This window comes from Mytilus galloprovincialis, chromosome 2 (genome assembly GCF_965363235.1).
Source record: "Mytilus galloprovincialis chromosome 2, xbMytGall1.hap1.1, whole genome shotgun sequence".
In the NCBI taxonomy this organism is placed as follows: Eukaryota; Metazoa; Mollusca; class Bivalvia; order Mytilida; family Mytilidae; genus Mytilus; species Mytilus galloprovincialis.
In genome coordinates, this window is record NC_134839.1 from 50,212,941 (window position 1) to 50,232,363 (window position 19,423).

At 32.7% G+C, this 19,423-nt stretch overlaps 1 protein-coding gene across 1 annotated transcript; it reads left to right on the plus strand.

Annotated features, from left to right (window-relative positions):
* Positions 1–1,890: 1,890 nt before the first annotated feature.
* Positions 1,891–16,630, plus strand: LOC143063784 (3-oxoacyl-[acyl-carrier-protein] reductase FabG-like). The gene is made up of 9 exons (XM_076236162.1): positions 1,891–1,989; positions 2,459–2,598; positions 3,788–3,880; positions 4,613–4,751; positions 7,925–7,965; positions 8,644–8,713; positions 11,123–11,159; positions 15,602–15,665; positions 16,437–16,630. Exons 1-9 carry the CDS (start codon positions 1,953–1,955, stop codon positions 16,593–16,595), a joined length of 780 nt encoding a protein of 259 aa, XP_076092277.1. The 5' UTR covers positions 1,891–1,952; the 3' UTR covers positions 16,596–16,630.
* The last annotated feature ends 2,793 nt before the right edge of the window (positions 16,631–19,423 follow it).

Genomic DNA, 19,423 nt, shown 5'->3' on the forward strand with positions numbered 1-19,423 from the left:
ATACAACACAAATAAATAAAACATTCTGTGACTAAATCAGAAACGTGCTGTCCAGTGTGAGCCAAGGCTCCGTGTTGAAGGCCGTACCTTGACCTTTGGTTTACTTTTATGAATTGTTACTTGGATGGAGAGTTGTCTCGTTGGCACTCATACCACATCTTCCTATATCTATAAACATTCTAAGATGTACAATTATATCAAACTATGGCACCATAAATAATGATTGTAGTTGATAATAAAGTCAGTACGGTAAAGCATAATGACATATACACATTCCAGATAAAATGTAAACACAAGAGTATGCAAAATGAAAACAACAGTATAAAAACCTTAACATGTCCGAACCGTATCTGGTACCATCCACATAAACATAAAGGCACGAAGCGTTTTTGGAAAAAAGGAAAGTTATCTGGATGAGAATATGGATGGAATAAGGCAAAAAAGCCGAGGCGTTGTAATCGTATAAACCAGGTCTACACATGCAGGGCAGACATCACCATCGAAATAATATAATAAAACAAATAAAACCAGCGCAACTGACATAAAGATCATAAAATAGTTCCATACACCAAATATGGTTGACCTATGGAATATAGTATTAGATAAAAAGATCAAAACTTAAAAACTTAACTTTGACTACTGAACCATGAAAATAAGGTCAAGGTCAAATGACATCTGCACGCTAGACATGTACACCTTACAATCATTCCATACAACAAATATAGTAGACCTATTGCATAAAGTATGAGAAAAACAGACCAAAACACAAAAACTTAACTATATCCACTGATCCAGGAACATGAAGTCAAGGTCAGATGACACCTGCCAGTTGGACATGTACACCTTAAAGTCCTTCCATACACCGAATATACTAGACCTATTTCTTATAGTATCCGAGATATGGACTTGACCACCAAAACGTAACCTTGTTCACTGATCCATGAAATGAGGTCCAGGTCAAGTGAAAACTGTCTGACAGGCATGAGGACCTTGCAAGGTACGCACATACCAAATATAGTTATCCTATTACTTATAATAAGAGAGAATTTAACATTACAAAAAATCTGAACTTTTTTTTCAAGTGGTCACTGAACCATGAAAATGAGGTCAAGGACATTGGACATGTGACTGATGGAAACTTCGTAACATGAGGCATCTATATATAAAGTATGAAGCATCCAGGTCTACCACCTTCTAAAATATAAAGCTTTTAAAAAGTAAGCTAACGCCGCCGCCGCCGGATCACTATCCCTATGTCGAGCTTTCTGCAACAAAAGTTGCAGGCTCGACAAAAATTAAGAAGTCTACAATTGAAAACAACGTTCAAACCTATGATTGCGTTGCCATGATAAAAATCGCAATTTTTATACGTGTGCATGCAAAACAAACTTGGTGGAGGGGTCTAAATACAGTACAAACAACATTCAAAAAAGGTGAAAAAGTATATTTTGACAAAACGCATCTGACTATCAGGTCGAACAACCGATATTTTTAACCATGCTGACTGCCATTGACGATTGCCAAATAAACGGATCACCAGATGTAACAAAATATATCTTATTATTAATTTATTACCAAACATAACCAATAAACTTGCGGAAAATATGGTATACCGCAAACATGAGGTGCAAAATTTTGTAAAATTTATAGATATATCTTAAAACAGTCAATTATTTAAAACACTAAAGACATTTCTAATATATTAAGGTAAATAAGAAGATCACGGTCTAATAATATTTTGTGGTTGAAGTTTGTTGACTGTAACATGAATCAAATATAATTTATTTTAAGTTGTAACTTGTTTTAAAATTTATTTGTATAGCCATTTCGTTACATAAACGGATGCAAATTTACCTACTGTTATCGTCTAATCTGTTACAAGTATGAATATAAATATACATATGCTTCTTTTATAGTACTTTATCTATATACACCTACATCATATTATAAACATGGCGTCTTTACAGGACAAAGTCACCATCATAACAGGTAAAATCTCTTTTTCAAACTATATATATATATATATATATTAATTGTATTTACGTGATGATGTCTAACAAAATAAGGATTGTTTTTCTTGCGAAAAAGGCACAGGCACTTGTCTCAGATTTTTTTTTTATCCTATATACCTTATTATAACACTGTTATATCAAGGTACTATATAGGGGGGAATTCTGAGTCAAGTGCCGGTGGAAAAAGGCCTTGAAGAATTCTTCAAAAAAAAAATCTATGGTCTAAGATCTTTACATTATTTGTCTTATTGCTCCTATAAATATCCTTTCCAATACTCTTCAATAGCAGTCATTCTTTTAATTGCTGCTGACGAAATGTTGAAGAAAGGTCATCAATTTTACATCAAATATTGTTTTTTTTTTTATATTTATTAATCAACATGTGTGTAAGAAACAAACGATTACTTTATACATGCATGTATGTGTATAAATCATTGGTACTACAGGTGCAAGTTCGGGTATTGGAGAAACAACTGCTTTACTGTTTGCTGAGAGCAAAGGAAAGGTAGTTCTAGCAGCTAGAAATGTCGAGAATCTTGAGAAAGTAGCATCCTTGTGTAAAACTAAAGGACTATCTGATAGTGATGTAAGTTTCATTTGATATAAGAAGATGTGTATATGAGTACCAATGAGACAACTCTCCATCCAAGTCACAATTTGTAAAAGTAAACTACTATAGGTCAACACGAAGCCTAGGTTCACACCGAACAGCAAGCTATAAAGGGCTCAAAAAATGACTAGTGTAAAACCACTTAATCGTAAAAATCAAAGTTATAATCTATATATAAAACGAGAAACACTTATGAACCACATCAACAAACGACAACTCCTAAACATCCGATTCCTGACTTAGGACAAGTGCAAACAAATGCAGCGGGTTTAAACGTTTTAATAGGTACCAACCTTCACTATTATCCGAAACATTAGTGTTACATCACAACATATAAAGACACACAGTCTATAATTATTATCATTACAAGATATAAAACCAGTTAATGCCTCATTGTTGTTTACTTACAAGTACAATTATAACGTCCAGTGGCAAACATTTCCGCATTTTCATGACTTAATGACTTAGTGTTCTTTGGCGTGCAGAGGCCATGGTATTCACCAATAAAGGCATCGGATTTAACGGCCGAACGGATTTTATTGTGTATTTATACATCCGAAACAGAAACGGGTACAGTGTCTGTCCCTATCAAACATTATATTGCCTTTGTTCATACTAGGCATTTTAAACTTTTCTTTCTACCGAATAATATTTGATTTATTCTCTTCCAAGTTAAATATTAAATATTTGCCACTGGACGTTTAACTACACTGCTCAATAAAATTAAATTACAACTCATATTAATGCTAATGATGTTTGCGCTTTTAAACTTGCTATGCAGTTTTAATAGAAAAATTTAATACTGGTACACATATATATATATAATGACATGGTTCTTACGAATCTTATTCGCCGAATGTATATTATTAAGCACTGATTAGTTTAAAAAGGTCTAGCCGCTTAGTACAATATTAAGAAATCTATGACATTAAAGATGAAATTAATTGTGAGATGAAGATGATGATGATGATTACGAGGAACATTAAGTTTATCTGCTACACATTCAAAATATCGTTGAGATTTATCTTGAAAATATAAGTGTTCCATTTTGAAATGATGAAGAATGTATTTGATTAAGTATGACTTTTATTTTGGTGACTAGTCTGAATAAATTACTAAATCGTAATGCGTGTTGGGTTTAGCACGAATGTATCATCTTTTTCAGGTTTTGGTTATTCAGTGTGACGTCACTAGTGAGGACAATTTGAAAACATTAGTCGATGAAACAGTAAAGAAATTTGGGAGAATAGATGTGTTGGTATGTTATATGTTAATCTTGGATAGAAAACCAAAAAAAAAAAACAGCTCCACAGAAGTAAAACATAACAGTTATTTTTGTCAAAAAGCCATCGACAGAGTTAAACATTATCGATTCGAACAACACTATGTTTGTGAATGTTTGCAAAATTTAAATCATTTACAAAAGAAAACCAATTAAGAACAAATAAAGACAATATAGTCGTAAATCGATAGAAAGAAAACAAATCCAGGATACAAACCAAAACCGAGAGAAACGCATCAATAATAACAGGAAAACACAGAAACAAAAGGATCACTGAAGTGCAACAAAAACAAACGCAAATGCATATAGAAACGAACAATCTGAAAACAACTGCCATATTCCTGACTTGGTACAGGACATTTAAAAAGTTAATTGTGGGTTGAACCTGGTTTAATGGCATTCCAAACCTCCCGCTTTATGACAATGTTAAAACATATCGCTAAAACAGAAATACAGCACAAACACACACAAGAACATTCATAATAGAGAAACGTACAAACAAATAGCAGTGACCTCTTTAAAGAAATGATATGTTTTTAAAAATGCTTCATACCAGTTGCAGTTCCCATATGCATTCTTCATATGGGAAAATTAAAATGAAAAAGGTTCAGATAAAAACTGATTTGATAGAACACTACAACCATGACAACACATCTACAACTGCTATACAACAAACTGTCTTCTGTTTTCTATTTTTTTTTCTCTCAGATAAATAACGCAGGTAAAGGAACCCTGGGTAATGTGATGGCAACACCTGAAGCTACTCTAGACGATATAATGAATGTCAACTTTAAATCTATTTACAATTTGTCAAGACTGTGTGTTCCTCATCTTACTAAAACCCAGGGTAAGTAGAACAAATTAAACATCTTAGATTGATTGAATTGTCATTGCTTAAACACACTAATCAGCACAACAAAAAATATATATTGCAACGAAACTTTTTACCACCTGATATCTTCAAGTGATAGCATCCTTTTAGAGACCAAAACGTTTATATGTCAAAGATTCAGCCAGTAAATCCTTGTTCGGGCAGTACACTTAATATTTATCAACACAAACATATACCATAATTTGTTCCTTTTGCCTTAAAAAATAATCATAATAATCAAATGTATACATTGTATATTATGTGGAACTTCTGACAAGTTCAAGTATATATAATGTCTGAAACAATTCACAAAGAAACATTTAAAATTGTTAGATATAAAAAAAAAAGAAGATGTGGTATAATTGCCAATGAGACAACTCTCCACAGTAGACCAAAAATGACACAAAAAATTAACAACTATAGAGTCACCTCACGGCCTTCAAGAATGAGCAAAGCCCATACCGCATAGTCGGCTATATTGGCCCCGAAATAATTGTTTCAACATTTATTATTTTTCTTTCAGATCTATGATTTTTTTTGATTTTTTTTACATGTTTTCTTACGGTTTCAGTATTTGCTTATTGTTACTGGAAGTTTTTTTTTACAAATAACGGATTACAACTGAGCGTTGACAAACAGTATTTTTTTTATTAGTTGTGTTTGCTTTAATTTTGTAATTGCGCCATGTCATAAGCTGAAAACGATTACCACTTAGTCTTACAATCCTTTCTTTAATCCAAAGTTAATACATTATTTTACCTTCCGAACCTATGTAGGGACGGATCCAGCCATTTTAAACAGGGGGTTTTCTAACCCAGGACAAAAGGGGGGTTCCAACTACATGTCCCCATTCAAATGCATTGATCGTCCAAAAAAAAGGGGTCAAAACCCCGGACCCAGCCCCCCTCCCCTTGATCCGCCACTGCGATGTTACAGTACTTAATGAACACGCAATGTCAAGTATCTTTCGAGCCGCGTCACATGCATTGCACGTTGGCCAGCTTTTATATTTTACATATTTATCTAAAAAAATGTTTTTATCAAACGAAATTTCAATTGTCTTACTGTAAAATTCTGAAATATTTCCCCGTAAAGTTCCTTTTACATTTGAGAATCAATACGTGAAAAAGATAGATACACAATTGTGTTTTTAAATGAGGAATAGCAAGTCAAAGGGAGATAACTACTTTTCAAATTTTAGAAAACAACAAGCTTAGTAATTCTTTGACACAGTGTGTTTTCTATGCATTCATTTTTAGGTGTATTTGCAAAACTGGGTGTAAGTATGGTGGGGTATGGCGGGCGGTTTCAACTGGAAAATGAGTGCTAGTACCATGTTTGGTTTAACCAACTATGGTTGTCAACTAAGATCCCTGAATTTCAAAGAAAGACTGCACACTTATTGAAGATATGCAGCCTGCAAACCCTTTTGAGGTTGTGCACCTTTTTCAGAGTGTTTTAAACAAATTTCTCCATTTTTCTGTAAATTTTTCAATTTATAATCCTTATATATATTGTATTAATGTACATCATATACCATACTGTATCCCATTCAATCCAGCCATTTGATTCTTTAATCTATTTTATTTAGTGTTAACGTAACTTTTGAATCTTGTCATATACATACTTATCAAGCATTAAATTAATATGTGAAACATGAAAAATTTTAACAAATAAATACTTGTAATTTAGATTTTTACTTTTTTGAGCTACTCTAAAAATTGCAAAGTGGCATAATTGTTTTGAAGATTTTTTTTTTCCGTTCCTTAGGACTTTGACTCTTTCAATATTTTCCACCGATGTGCAGCTAACTTCCAAATCCTTAAAATTGTATGTTAACCACTAAAACCACAACAAACGTACCATGTTTAATTCCGTTAAAATCATTTAAAAATCTAAACGGCATACAACAAACGAACATTGAAAATAGACGTTTTAACCCGACTTCATAAATTAAATGCTATATATTTCGCGATATTCATTACACCATAGGCGTCAAATTATTTGCAACATTATAAACTTGCGTCAATATCACAATTAACTATTAGTCAAATATCTCTATGGACGAACGGGTTTGTTATGCCCCACAACTGAAAGTTGAGGGCATATTGTTTTACCCCTGTCCTACCGTCCTTCCGTCCGTCCCTCCCTCCCATTATGGGTATATAGAATAAGTTATTCCGCATACCTTTCCTACAGTTTGAATCCTAGGAAGTTTTCACTTTGCTGTCTGTTTGTACATATCTTGAAGGTGTGCATGTGGTCAAGGTTTTAATTTTTATTAATTTTGCTCTTTTGGGAGGTTGTTGAACTTTGTCATTTTTTTCGAGTAAGCTCCTCCTATAGTTTGAATTCTAGGAGGTTTTCACTTTGCTGTCAGTTTGTACATGATATATTGCAGGTTGTAGTACATGTGGTCAGCGTTAGGATTTTTATTTTAATTACACCTTATGTAAGAATCTTGCGTTTTGATTGGTTGATAGCCAATGTATTTTTCACCAATTTACTGTTATCAAATGAATATCGTTCCTTTTTTAACGCCGCCGGGGTATTTGCAAAAAGGATATGCCTTTTATACCCTCTCTAGATCTGCCGTGGTATTTGCCAAAAAATATTCTATCCGACTGGACGCTTGTATCGTCACGATCATCAATGCGTTTTTGAACATTAAAATTCGGTGTAATTACACAGATATAGCATGTTCTTGAGGGGTGTTTGCAAAAAATACCAGTCTTGAGAATGAATTTCCCTCGCCTTACGACTCGCGAAATTAAATATTCTCTCGACTGGTATTTTACGCAAATACCCCTCCTTAACATGATATATCTGTTTAATATTTGCTCTTTTGGGAGATAGTTGGAGTTTGTCATTTTTTGGAGTATTTATTTGTACAAGAGGTAGTCCTACAGTGATCCATAAACCTATGCGCTCCCATGCTAAACATTGTGTTTTTTTAAATAAAACTTTACATCTGCAGGGGCATCAATTGTGTCTCCAAGACACAATACTAATACAAAGAAAGTCTCACACTGACTTTGTTATAATACAGTTACTTCAGAGTGGAGTGCGGGGGCATCACTTTGTCTATTTTTTTGTATACATCATATCATTTGAAGTTGTTGTAATTTATTTTATTTAACGATTTTCAGGGTCCATCGTGAATGTTTCGAGTATAGCGGGACAACGTGCAGTAAGTACATATTTTAAGTTTGCCCAAGAGACACAAAAAACGAACAGAAGACAAACTAAATCATATAAAACACAACGTAGAAATCTAAAAACTGAGCTGCATATTAAACATAACCAAAAAGTTTGGACCAAAGTGCCTGTACACTCAGGAATATCACAGTTGTTGACCATTCTTTTGCTGTATTTTATTTTTTGCTTTTGCCATTTAATTAGGGACCTTCCGTTTTGAACTTTCCTCGGAGTTCAGTATTTTTGTGATTTTACTTTTTTCAGGTGCTTATAGCATTTACATGTAGCATTTATGTCACGGCAAGACATATAATAAAACAATTATTAAGTCTGGTGGACGATTCATAGACATGTCGGGTACCTAACAGAGAGAGAGGAAACATCTCACAGTAGACGAATCAATAAAATTCACAAAAAACAAATTAAATTTACAAAAAACAAATTAAATTCACAAAAAACAATCTATTTAGAACGTTATATGCCTTTCCTGCTTTATTTTGTTGCCGGATTGCTGTTTAATTAAATTTGTTTTATTCATTTTACTTCCAGCACTACAATCATGATGTGATATTTGTGCTGAATATAATTGTTATGTTTTTATTGTTACAAAGTGTACTAAAATTTAGATGGGAGTCTTATTTTTTCACAAATAGATTTTTTACTTTTGCAGGGTCCTAACTTATCTGCCTATTGTATCTCAAAAGCTGCATTGGATATGTTTACACGCTTGTTAGCATTAGGTATGTTTTTTAAACGTATGAAATTAATTTTCCCATAAAAGATTGTTGTATTTTTTTCATAAATAAAAGAGCCGTAGTAAATAAAAATGGTCAATGTATATATATAGAGACACATATAGTGTACTCAAATTCTATAATGGTATTATAAACAGAAAGAAGCTAAACTTAAGGAGAAAGCTATATAATTACTGAACGTAAAGGCCCTACTCTCCAAACTTAAGGAGAAAGCTATTTAATTACTGAACGTTACAAACCTTACAAATCCGTTTGGGATTCGAACAAATGACCTCTCGCTCTCGAGGCGAACACCCCCACACGAGACCAACCAGGAGACAGTAGTGATCGGTAGTACAGAATATCATACCAAAAACTAAAATACAATACACAATTCACCTTCACAGAATTCTCACAGTTACAAAAGCGAGCTAAAAGTATCTAACCTAAATTGGATGCGTGAAATTATATTGTAAGTTAACCTACACGTAAACATGGAGCTGCAAATTTTTGCACCTGTCCTAAGTCAGGAATCTGATGTACAGTAGTTGTCGTTTGTTTATGTTATTTATACGCGTTTCTCGTTTCTCGCTTTTTATATAGATTAGAACGTTGGTTTTCCCGTTTGAATGGGTTTATACTAGTAATTTTGGGGCCCTTTATTGTAGCTTGTGTTCGGTGTGAGCCAAGGCTCCGTGTTAAAGGCCGTACATTGACCTATAATGGTTTACTTTTACATATTGTTATTTGGATGGAGAGTTTTCTCATTGGCACTCACACCACATCTTCCTATATTTATGGTCGACTTCAGGGTAGATTTTATGGATCAACGTTCTCGGCAAATTAAAAACTCTTGCACCTATTATTTGAGTGGTCCGAATATTGCCAGCTGTTTCTAGTCTAAATTTCTGCCCCTATTCAATATATAATTACCCTCATTTTCCAGTGGTATTTTAAAGTTTCACGTCCAACCTCACTGTCGGCCTCCTATTGTACGACCAACCTATTGCATTTAAAATTTATGATAATATTATGCATCTAGGTCGGTTCGATTAGAAGTTCTGAAACAAGCTGTTTAAAAAGCCAATTGTTGGAAGAGTTTACTTACTGTTTTATAATACTAACAGATCAAAAACATCAAGTATATATATAGCATTAAGTTGTGGGGCATACTATGATTCATTGGTCAGTTATGAATGAGGTCTGTATGGGGTTTTGATTGCGTGATTTATTAAATAAGAAATCGTTATTTTGAAAAGTTGGCAAAAAAGTATAAATTTACCCCCTAATTTTATAAAACTATCAATTGGTGTTATTTAGAAGCTATTTTTTTTTTTATCATAAATAAATAATTATATGATGTAATTCCATTAAATCCGTCCGTTTTCATTTCAATTTTGTAACTGTTATTTGTATATATCCGTCTGAGTACTGTTTAACTATCATGCAAGTTGAACATATTTAGACTCGTCCAGTTCAGGGGAATTAGGTTTCTGCAGGTGCTTTTCATGTACTTTTCTTACATTTTTGCCAGTTTGTAAGTCAGTAAAAGTTCAATGATTAAGTTAATATTGATATTAAAAGACCTCCTTACAAAAAGGGCTGTTCAAATCCCCTCGACCTTCGGGCTCGGGGATCTGAACACCCCTTTTTGTTCGGAGGTTTTTATATCAATATTAACTTATCATTGAACTTTAACTATTACTAAAGGCCTCACTCTCTACCCTCTTGGTTTCTTTTGGGTTCATGATGCTCAATTTTAAATGTTCTATGTAATGTGTTTAACGGCTGTGATGGATTTAGTCGTTTATAACGTTTTTTAATATGGAATTGTCAGAGCTTTGAATATCTATAAATGTATCTTTAGCATTTTAAAAAGAAAGATTGTCTCATTTCTTTTCTTGTTTGATAAAATTTCCTCGATTGATAATAAAAATGTATGGTATGCATACCATGAACCATGATCTTGATTCTGAGTAAGAGAAGTCACATACATAGTATGCATTACCAAAGTACTCAGCGGGCTTACTTAAAGGATAATAAAGGTTAAAAAGGACTGCGTATTTATACGACCAGTAACCAAACTGTCTTTTGAGCATCAGTGCACCATCGGAATAAAGATCAATGTGACTATATTTAGATATCATAGTAAACCTTTGGGGTTCTTTGCAATAACAAAAAACAATTTTTCCTGTAACTAAAATACATAATACGACAATGCACGACATGGACGTCAAACCTAAGGTGCCATGCCATAGTGCAGTGCACTCATATTCCTAATTATTATTTTTTTTTTGCATGTTTAATGTACAAAAATATAGAATGTTGTTAACACCAATGATTCAATAAAGATAACACATATTTTTGCAAAATTGTGCGGCTTTAATCTATTAATTATGGGTGTATTCTTTACAGAATTGGCTCCTCAGAAAGTACGGGTTAACTCGGTCAAGTAGGTATATTATTCTTTTATCTATATTTGTTTTATTCAACTGATCGAGATTATGAGGTGAAGCGAGATTTCAAAATTGATTGCATCCCATCACATATTTCAGTGTTGTTTTTTTTTAATTTTATTTTTAATTACGAAGTTTTACATGGTCAGCTGATCTTTAATAGTAAAATAAAATTACCTGTTAATATTTTCACAACTTTTCCAGAATAGGGGCGATTTATATATAATAGCTTTTTATGTAATTGTATAAACTCTTTCCAATTGTTGACTAACGTAAGTCTGTTCACCTTTTACTGCTTGTCTGGTACATGTAACCTGCTCCAATCTTTGCTTTGCGACTGTCTTCTGTCGAGCAGTGAGCCGTTAATCCTAGGCTACAATTACTGCAACCACATGGATAGCATTACGATGTTTCACATATTTTAGACTCTTCTTAATATTTATACAAATAAGAAGAATGTGGCGGGGTTAAACTAGTTTGAAGGCGTCAACCCTCTCCAAACTTGGGACAATGGTGTTACAGTAAAATATTGGAACAAACAATAATCAAAGTACTGAAGTACTGAACATCAGAGGACCTCAAGTTATGTTGAATTATTAATAAATGACAGGTGTTTATATTATACCTACCAGACAGATATGTTCACCATACAATATAGTACAAATATTAAATATAATTTGTTATCATATCTGAGATACTGACTTGAACTAGGAAACTTAACTTTGTGAATTATCAATGATTACGTGGTCAAATGAGAACTGTTAGATTGGCATTATGACCATAGTTGCACACATACAAAAATCGTTAGCATCTATAATACTAAAATTACGAGGTCCAATTTGTCAGCCGTCATCACGTAAAAACGACGAATCAAAGAATTCAACTTTATATATAACTAATATAGTACAAAGGTGTAGATTAAAAATAACACCACTCTAGGCCCTTTTGTTTTCCATGTAATTAATATTGCCAATAATTAAGAAGTTCCGGGTCGAGTCCGATATCGATACCAATAGTATATTCACCTGTTACCTATTTACCTTATCTGTACGTTCCGCATATCAGGCGCACCACCAAACGGTGTATTCATGATTAATATGCTATATACACGGGTCATAATCACAGGGTTGACACTACTAAATTATCAAATTGTTACCTATTGTAGTATTTTAATCAGTAAGACTTTCTAAGATAACAATACGAATACTAAAAATCTGTGACAAAAAATAAGACGTATAGGTACAGTTTACAATTTGTTAGCGGGCATGGCGTTAAACAGCGAATCAAAGAATTCAACTTTATTTATAACTAATAAAGGACAATGCTGTTGATTAAAAAAATATTCCATTCCAGGAACTTTTGCTTTCTAAATAATTAATATTACCAATAATTGATAAGTTCCAGTTCGACGGGTTCAAACAGAAAGACTCTGATAGCAGAGAAAACTTTGTATCTTTTAATCTGCATGACTTTATCAGATGGCCATTCTAATACTAAAATAAGGCTTGCGCATAGTTACAGACTTTAATTCAGTCACGGACCCGCGATATCACGGGTGTGTTCTAGTATAACTTATAATAGAGCATCAACATAGCAAACAACTCTTCGAGTAGCTATATAGTCACTCATCACTAAACTATGAAAAAGAGGTTCAAAACAATCATATCAAAACAGATAAGTTGTAATATTGTGGTTAATTAAAAAATAAAGTGGCGAAAAATATATTGTTTTGGCGAAAGAGGTGGCTAAAAAAATAATCGATCCAGGGGAAACCCTGGGTCTAAAGATACCAGATGAACAGCAAACTCATAAATCGAAAATAAATTTACAATTCCATGGCTAAAACTGAAAAAGACATGCATACAAATAAAAGTACACTAGAAACAACATAGAAAACTAGAGACTGAGCAACATAAACCACACCAAAACTTGAGGGGGATCTCAGGTGCTCCGGATGGGTAAGCAGATCCTGCTCTACAAATGGCATTTATTAACAATGTTTGTACATGTAGTATCAAGGTCTTTTTTCTGAAACATTTAGCTTTTGGATCATTGCTAATTAAATGGATGTTAGCACAGCAAGATTACTATCCCTTATTCTAGATTTTTGTTGCAGTCAACACAAACTCTTTAAATGTTCATAAATAGCTTCACTGAGTTATCTTGGTTTTATTGTAACACAGTCAATCATTTATCCATTATATTTAAAAAAAAAAAAAAAAAAAAAAAAATCAGCAGCAGCTATACATGTACATTGTAGGTTCTGTTTTCTAATTATTAAATGGTTCATTGTAAATACATGTATTACAATGTATTATATGTACATGTAGATAGCCATTTGCTAATGATGGTATTTTTGTTAATTGAATTTCACAACATCTGGATAGTTTTTCAACTGTTAGTCTTTTTTACTTTGTTCTGGATTTAATACTTTGGATACCACTGGTTTAGCAATGAGAAAATTTTGCACTATGCATATAGAACACAACTACCATATGAATGTGTCGGTCCTTTGTAAGAAGCCTGTAAAACAGGCCTTGTGATTTTTTGGTGTATATCTTGATTTCCCGTTTGTACATTGATGTGGCCATTAGTTTTCTTGTATATATTGTTTAACATTTGACATTTCATGGCTATTTCTAACTGATTTTAAAATGTATAGTTTTTTTCTGATTGTAAAAATGTTGTATGGTTATAAGCTTTATTTCTTTTTCATCATTTTGTCTAGAGCTGGTGTCTCAAGTTGTCAACAACAGTTTGGTTTTAATTTTCATTTATGAATGTACATGTACATGTAACAATATAAAACAGTATATATACATGTATAATATCATTCCATCATTAATATTGGTCATTGTTGGTATATATTTATCTTTAAGTTTAACAATGTACTGTAAAAGAGCTATCTTCTAACAGATACTTAGTATTATGGTTATTGTGAAACCACTGATTCAAAGGACAAGTTTCACTTATTGCCCAAAGTGGCCTAAACTATAAAACTCCAAAAAGTTCTCAATTTGGTTCGTAATTTGGGTCTATTTCAAAAGTCTTAACACTCAATAAATCAGTTCTTTTCATAAAAGTACATTTTATGTTCCAAATATGTCAAAATGTGATGATTTTGGGCAATTTTCAGACCTGAAAGCTTTAAGCCTTTAGCTATACCTACCATCCAAAATGTTTTGTAACCAAAAGAATCCAAATCTGATATATATAATTCATCAGTATAAAAACTTTTTGGATCTTGGATGGCAGCCAAGTTTAATTATGCCAAAAACAATTAAAGTTTTACCATAGTTATCTGTGGTATAATTTTCACAATTATTCAATGGTTTTGTTGTGTCTGAATTTCGAATAGAAAAATAAAGATGGCAAGACCTGAACGAGGCCGCCTGATTTTTTAAAGTAACATATGAACAACAGAGTCCGTGTGGGGCCACTAAGCTAAACTGTCCGCTTTGCACCAGCCAATATAAATGAATGCCTAGGGTGGGAATCGAACCCACATACACCAACTCTGTTGTCCCTATATTTTTTTTTAATGAACTAAAAATTGTCAAGAACAAATTTAAAAAAATGTATAAATGTGTTATTTATATTTCCGAAAATCATATTCACATATTACGAAGTATAGAAAAATATATCTTCTATTTCAACTCAATCAGCTGGTATTTTCAAAATGGCGACAGGGAACGTAAACAGAGAACTTATTTTCATATTGTGCCAGATTAAATATTCCTGGTTTTGCTACGATAATATGATAGACAAATATTCTACAAACGGTTTTAAACAAGTTTAACTTAAAATCAAATAATTAAAATATATAAATTACCTTTCTGTGTATAAATCGGGAATTTCCTGTATTGATCGACTCTCTCGTGTTTCTTCAAGCTCGCTCTTGATGATGAATGCACATTGGTGGTATTCATCCGCAACAACAATTTTTTGCTACGTCATTAATATTAAAGATTGTTTGACTAATAATCTAATATTTCTAACGACAAAACATTTCCATATTTTTAATTGGTATTGAATAAACATAAATTTTCTAAGTATCCATTGAAAACATGAATTTAAAAGAAGCGATAAATAATTTTATTTTGCACACCTATAATGTGCGGATCAATAATTTTTAAAACTCGGTTATCATTCCAAAACTAATTATATATGCATATTCCTTATAAGGATATATTCAAATTAGGTGGAAAATTAGGCGATGGAAATACACCCGAGGCCCTGACGGTCCTCTGATGTAAAAATCAGACGAAATCAAACATATACACATAAAAACTCAGCGGCGACGTCGGCGAGTACTAATACATCACAATAACAAAAGGGATTTGTCCACATTATCTTTTGTTACCAAAATAATTGTTAACTCGGCATTACGTAAATTGTACTTTCATTTGTTTTTCTTCATTTATATTTTTTTGTGCAGCCCGGGATTCATTTTGACACCATTCGCCGAAAATGCTGGATGGCCAAGCTCCATGGCTACAGATGTAAGTACAATACACGTACAAACCATATTCTATAATAATCATTCGACTGATGTCATCTATTTCCTAGTAAGCAATATACTGCTGTGACTGCTCCCCCTTGATATTTTACCTACCATGGATTCTATGACAATTCAAGCGCACACTGTTGCAAAATGGATTCTTAATCTTTGCATACAGTAAACAATCAATTACTAGTATCTATAATGCGTATCCGTTGTTTGTTAATATTATGACTGCAAAAGGTAGATAACAAAAATTACCGAACTCCGAGGCAAAATCAAAGTGGAAAGTCCCTAATTAAATGGCAAAATTTAAAGTTCAAACACATCAAGCTAATGGTTTTACATCTGTCATATTCCTGACTTAGCACCTATGTAGAAAATGGTGGGTTAAAACTGGTTTTATAGCAAGAGAAACCTCTTACTTGTATTGAAGTCGTATAAAATTCCAACGAAGTGTACTACAAGTAAAACTTGAAAGTTGTAGGTCTCTCAGTTTTTTAAAATTCATTTTTGGGCCTGTTGGTTTCAATGCTTTTAAATATTTTAAGTATTCGTCCCAAACTTGACCATCTTATTAAAGATGGCCAATGAATGTGTCGTCCGCATAAAATTCAGTACCGAACATTTTTTTTTCTACATTTGAGTTTGAACCGCTTCTTATGAACTGGTCCACGATGGCACCCCGCTTAGTAGAAAGTGCTTTTCTACCGGCAGGGTTTTATGGTAAAACTCAACTACATATTTCAAGTTCTTTAATGTTCTTTTTCAGTATCTCGAGCGGTTGAAAGTGCTACAACCTCTTGGTGGTGCGGGCAAACCCGAAGACGTTGCCAAGGCAATACGATTTCTAGCATCTGATGAGGCATCATTTACTACCGGACATTTACTCTTTGTCGATTCTGGACGCCATTGTGGACTTCCAGTATAATGATATGAATGTGTATATTAAAAGCCTTCCCAATATGTTGACTTTTTTTTATCTTAATTACACATAATTTTACAGAACAAATCCCTGTCTGTAGTAACGTTATGGATTTCAATGAAAGTAATCCAGGTATTGTAAGTACTGGTAAATAATCATGGCACGGACCAACGGTCTAATTTATATAAAAAGCTAGAAACAGCTATAAATGAACCACACCAAGAATCGGTAACCACTGAACATCCGTCATCTATAAAAAAAAATCTGGATTCGTGTTTCACATTTAAATATACATGTAATGCAAAACATTGAAGCAAAATGTAAACATATGAATAAAAGGTTAGGACTTACTGTCTTGCAACAAAGCCAATAGGTTAACAACCAGAAAAAACAATATTAACCATAAAATTTGGGTGTAATTCAAATGTATTTATCATGAGCATCATGACGCGTGTCACATAATTATACAGCAGGAGTTATTTACCTTCCCGGAGCACCTTGGGTCACCCTCGTTTTAGTAGGGTTCGTGTTGCCAAGTATGTTTTTTCTATTAGATGTTTATTGATGGTATTTTCGTCGTTTTCTTTCTATTTTTTTGTTTGTTAAGGCTTTGTTTTTTATCTTCGAAATGAATTTTGGTTGCCCTTCTAGGTTTTTTTTTCTAGTATAATTTAACACGTGTTTTATTCATTTTGTATAAATCTAGCCAATAAGCTACACGTATGCTTATAAAATAAATCTTGGACGAAAGTTTAAATATCAGGACAAGAAGTTTTTGAAGCAGTCATACTCAAATGAAATAAATGGTGTACAAAACGTAGTCATCGTGTTTCATTAGAAAGAACATTTAAAGTTTCAAGGGCCTATGCAATCCTTATATAAATTTAGGTAAATATGATAGACTGTCAAATCAACAAAGTGACCACGTGTCGTCGAGATATTTCTTGCTTGGAGATGAATAAATTTGATCACGTTTAAGGGAAAACGGTACTATTTATTCTGCCATAGGCGACAATACTAACATTTTCTAAATTTACTACTTTTTATAATAAAAACCTGGATAAAACAGTTATGTGTGGTGTTAGTCCTTTATTACTCTATTTCAAAAATTAAAGCAAAATAGTATCATGACCAATTTCCAACGGAGCTTGTTTATGTTATCCATGCGCACCGTCATTTTGCACCAAATTTATGAAATTTTGGAAGCCTTTTCGAATAATTATCTAGAAAATATTTCAAAAGCTTTTCAAATTTATATTATAAATATACACACTGCAGTTATTCATAGATAAATAAAAAAATATATTGTTCCCTTATATCCAATCACTGCGCTCCTAAGTTGACTTCCTTCACTTGTCTTGGGTACACAAAAGGCCAACCTAATGCTGGGAAAATGTAATACTACCGTTTTCCCTATACTGTGACACAAAGCTATGAAGAATTCTTATGACACCATCAATGCAATTCTGGATTATTGTGGAAACCTTGACTATAATTAATACTTGTATGTCCCCATTACTTAAAGAAACATGGATCATTTTATGTCCCAACCCCTACATGCTGATTTACCTCTTTCTCTACTTCTTTCAGATAAGGCTTAATAAACAACCTGTATCCAGTCATATCTTATCTTATTAAAGAATAATAATAAACAGTTCCATTAAAACAGATAAAAATGACAATTCCATTCGATTTGTATTCATTTTACCCCAAATTTACAACAAAAGTACAAATTCAAGATTTTCCATACCAATCCATATCCAGAAATCAACGCCACTTTGCTTATTTGAATATTATACTAAAGAAATCGGATACGGGTCACGGAAATTACATTAAAATGATAGGGAATTTTGAAAAAATGTCTGTTTTAATTTTAATTTAAGTGATAGACAGGTTGCCGGGGCAGAAAATGAATATACACAACAATATACACCATTTAAACGAAACATAATGACTGTTGTTGCAAAAATACAGGTTCCTGAGCTATTTTAAAAATCGAAGCGAGAGGCTTTTAACATTGCAGTGTAAAATACAGGCTAAAATGGCTGAAACGTCAAATTTGCAAACTTCGTGTTGAAAATTGGCTTACAAGGTCATTACAAAAACAGGTTGCCGGGTGAAATATGAAACTTGAATTTCCAAAGAATAAGCAAGTCCAAACCTTGTATGTGTAGTCGTTGAACTCTAGGTTCCCACGTAAAATTAAAATGTCAATATTTCAAGAAGAATAAACTCACGAAAGCACGAAAAATTCACTAAATTCGCGTTCATTGTTTTGATTTTGACCGCCTGACAACTTTACGGAAATATCAAAGTGATTGTAAATAATGACTCTGTGACGGGCAACTTATAATATCCGTGTTTTAAAGATTTTAATGATATCAAGCCTATCAAGTCAGTCCAGTTCAAAGTACTATCACGTGGTACAATTCTCATTTACATATTATGAACATTAATTAGCAAAACCACTACTAATTTCTGGCTATGCTCCATTCCATGCTTTAGTATATGCCATATTGTGGTGCAAAATTACAGAGGTTGTAATAAAATGCATTATTCTGTCTTCAGATGAATAAAACAAAGATATTAGACACTTAAAACGTTAAATATACAAAATACTCAGCTGTAAAGTTGCATTTGTTGCCTGTATTAATCTATGAAAAAGTGAATTATGTCCCTTGGGAGTATTAATTTCCAACATAAGTCCTTTCAACAGTAGAAAGTTAAACAAATATACATGCCTGATATAACAAAATATAAAAACTACCTCTCTTTTTCTTAAATGGACAATTTAAACACTGAAAATGCTTCTAGTATGACTGAAAATTACCTAA

Excerpts from the sequence above, each read along its gene's own strand:
- LOC143063784 (XM_076236162.1), top strand. The coding sequence starts at position 1,953 with ATGGCGTCTTTACAGGACAAAGTCACCATCATAACAG. Across the intron at positions 4,752-7,924 it reads TCATCTTACTAAAACCCAGG|GGTCCATCGTGAATGTTTCG; the intron begins GTAAGTAGAACA and ends AACGATTTTCAG. Across the intron at positions 8,714-11,122 it reads TACACGCTTGTTAGCATTAG|AATTGGCTCCTCAGAAAGTA; the intron begins GTATGTTTTTTA and ends TATTCTTTACAG.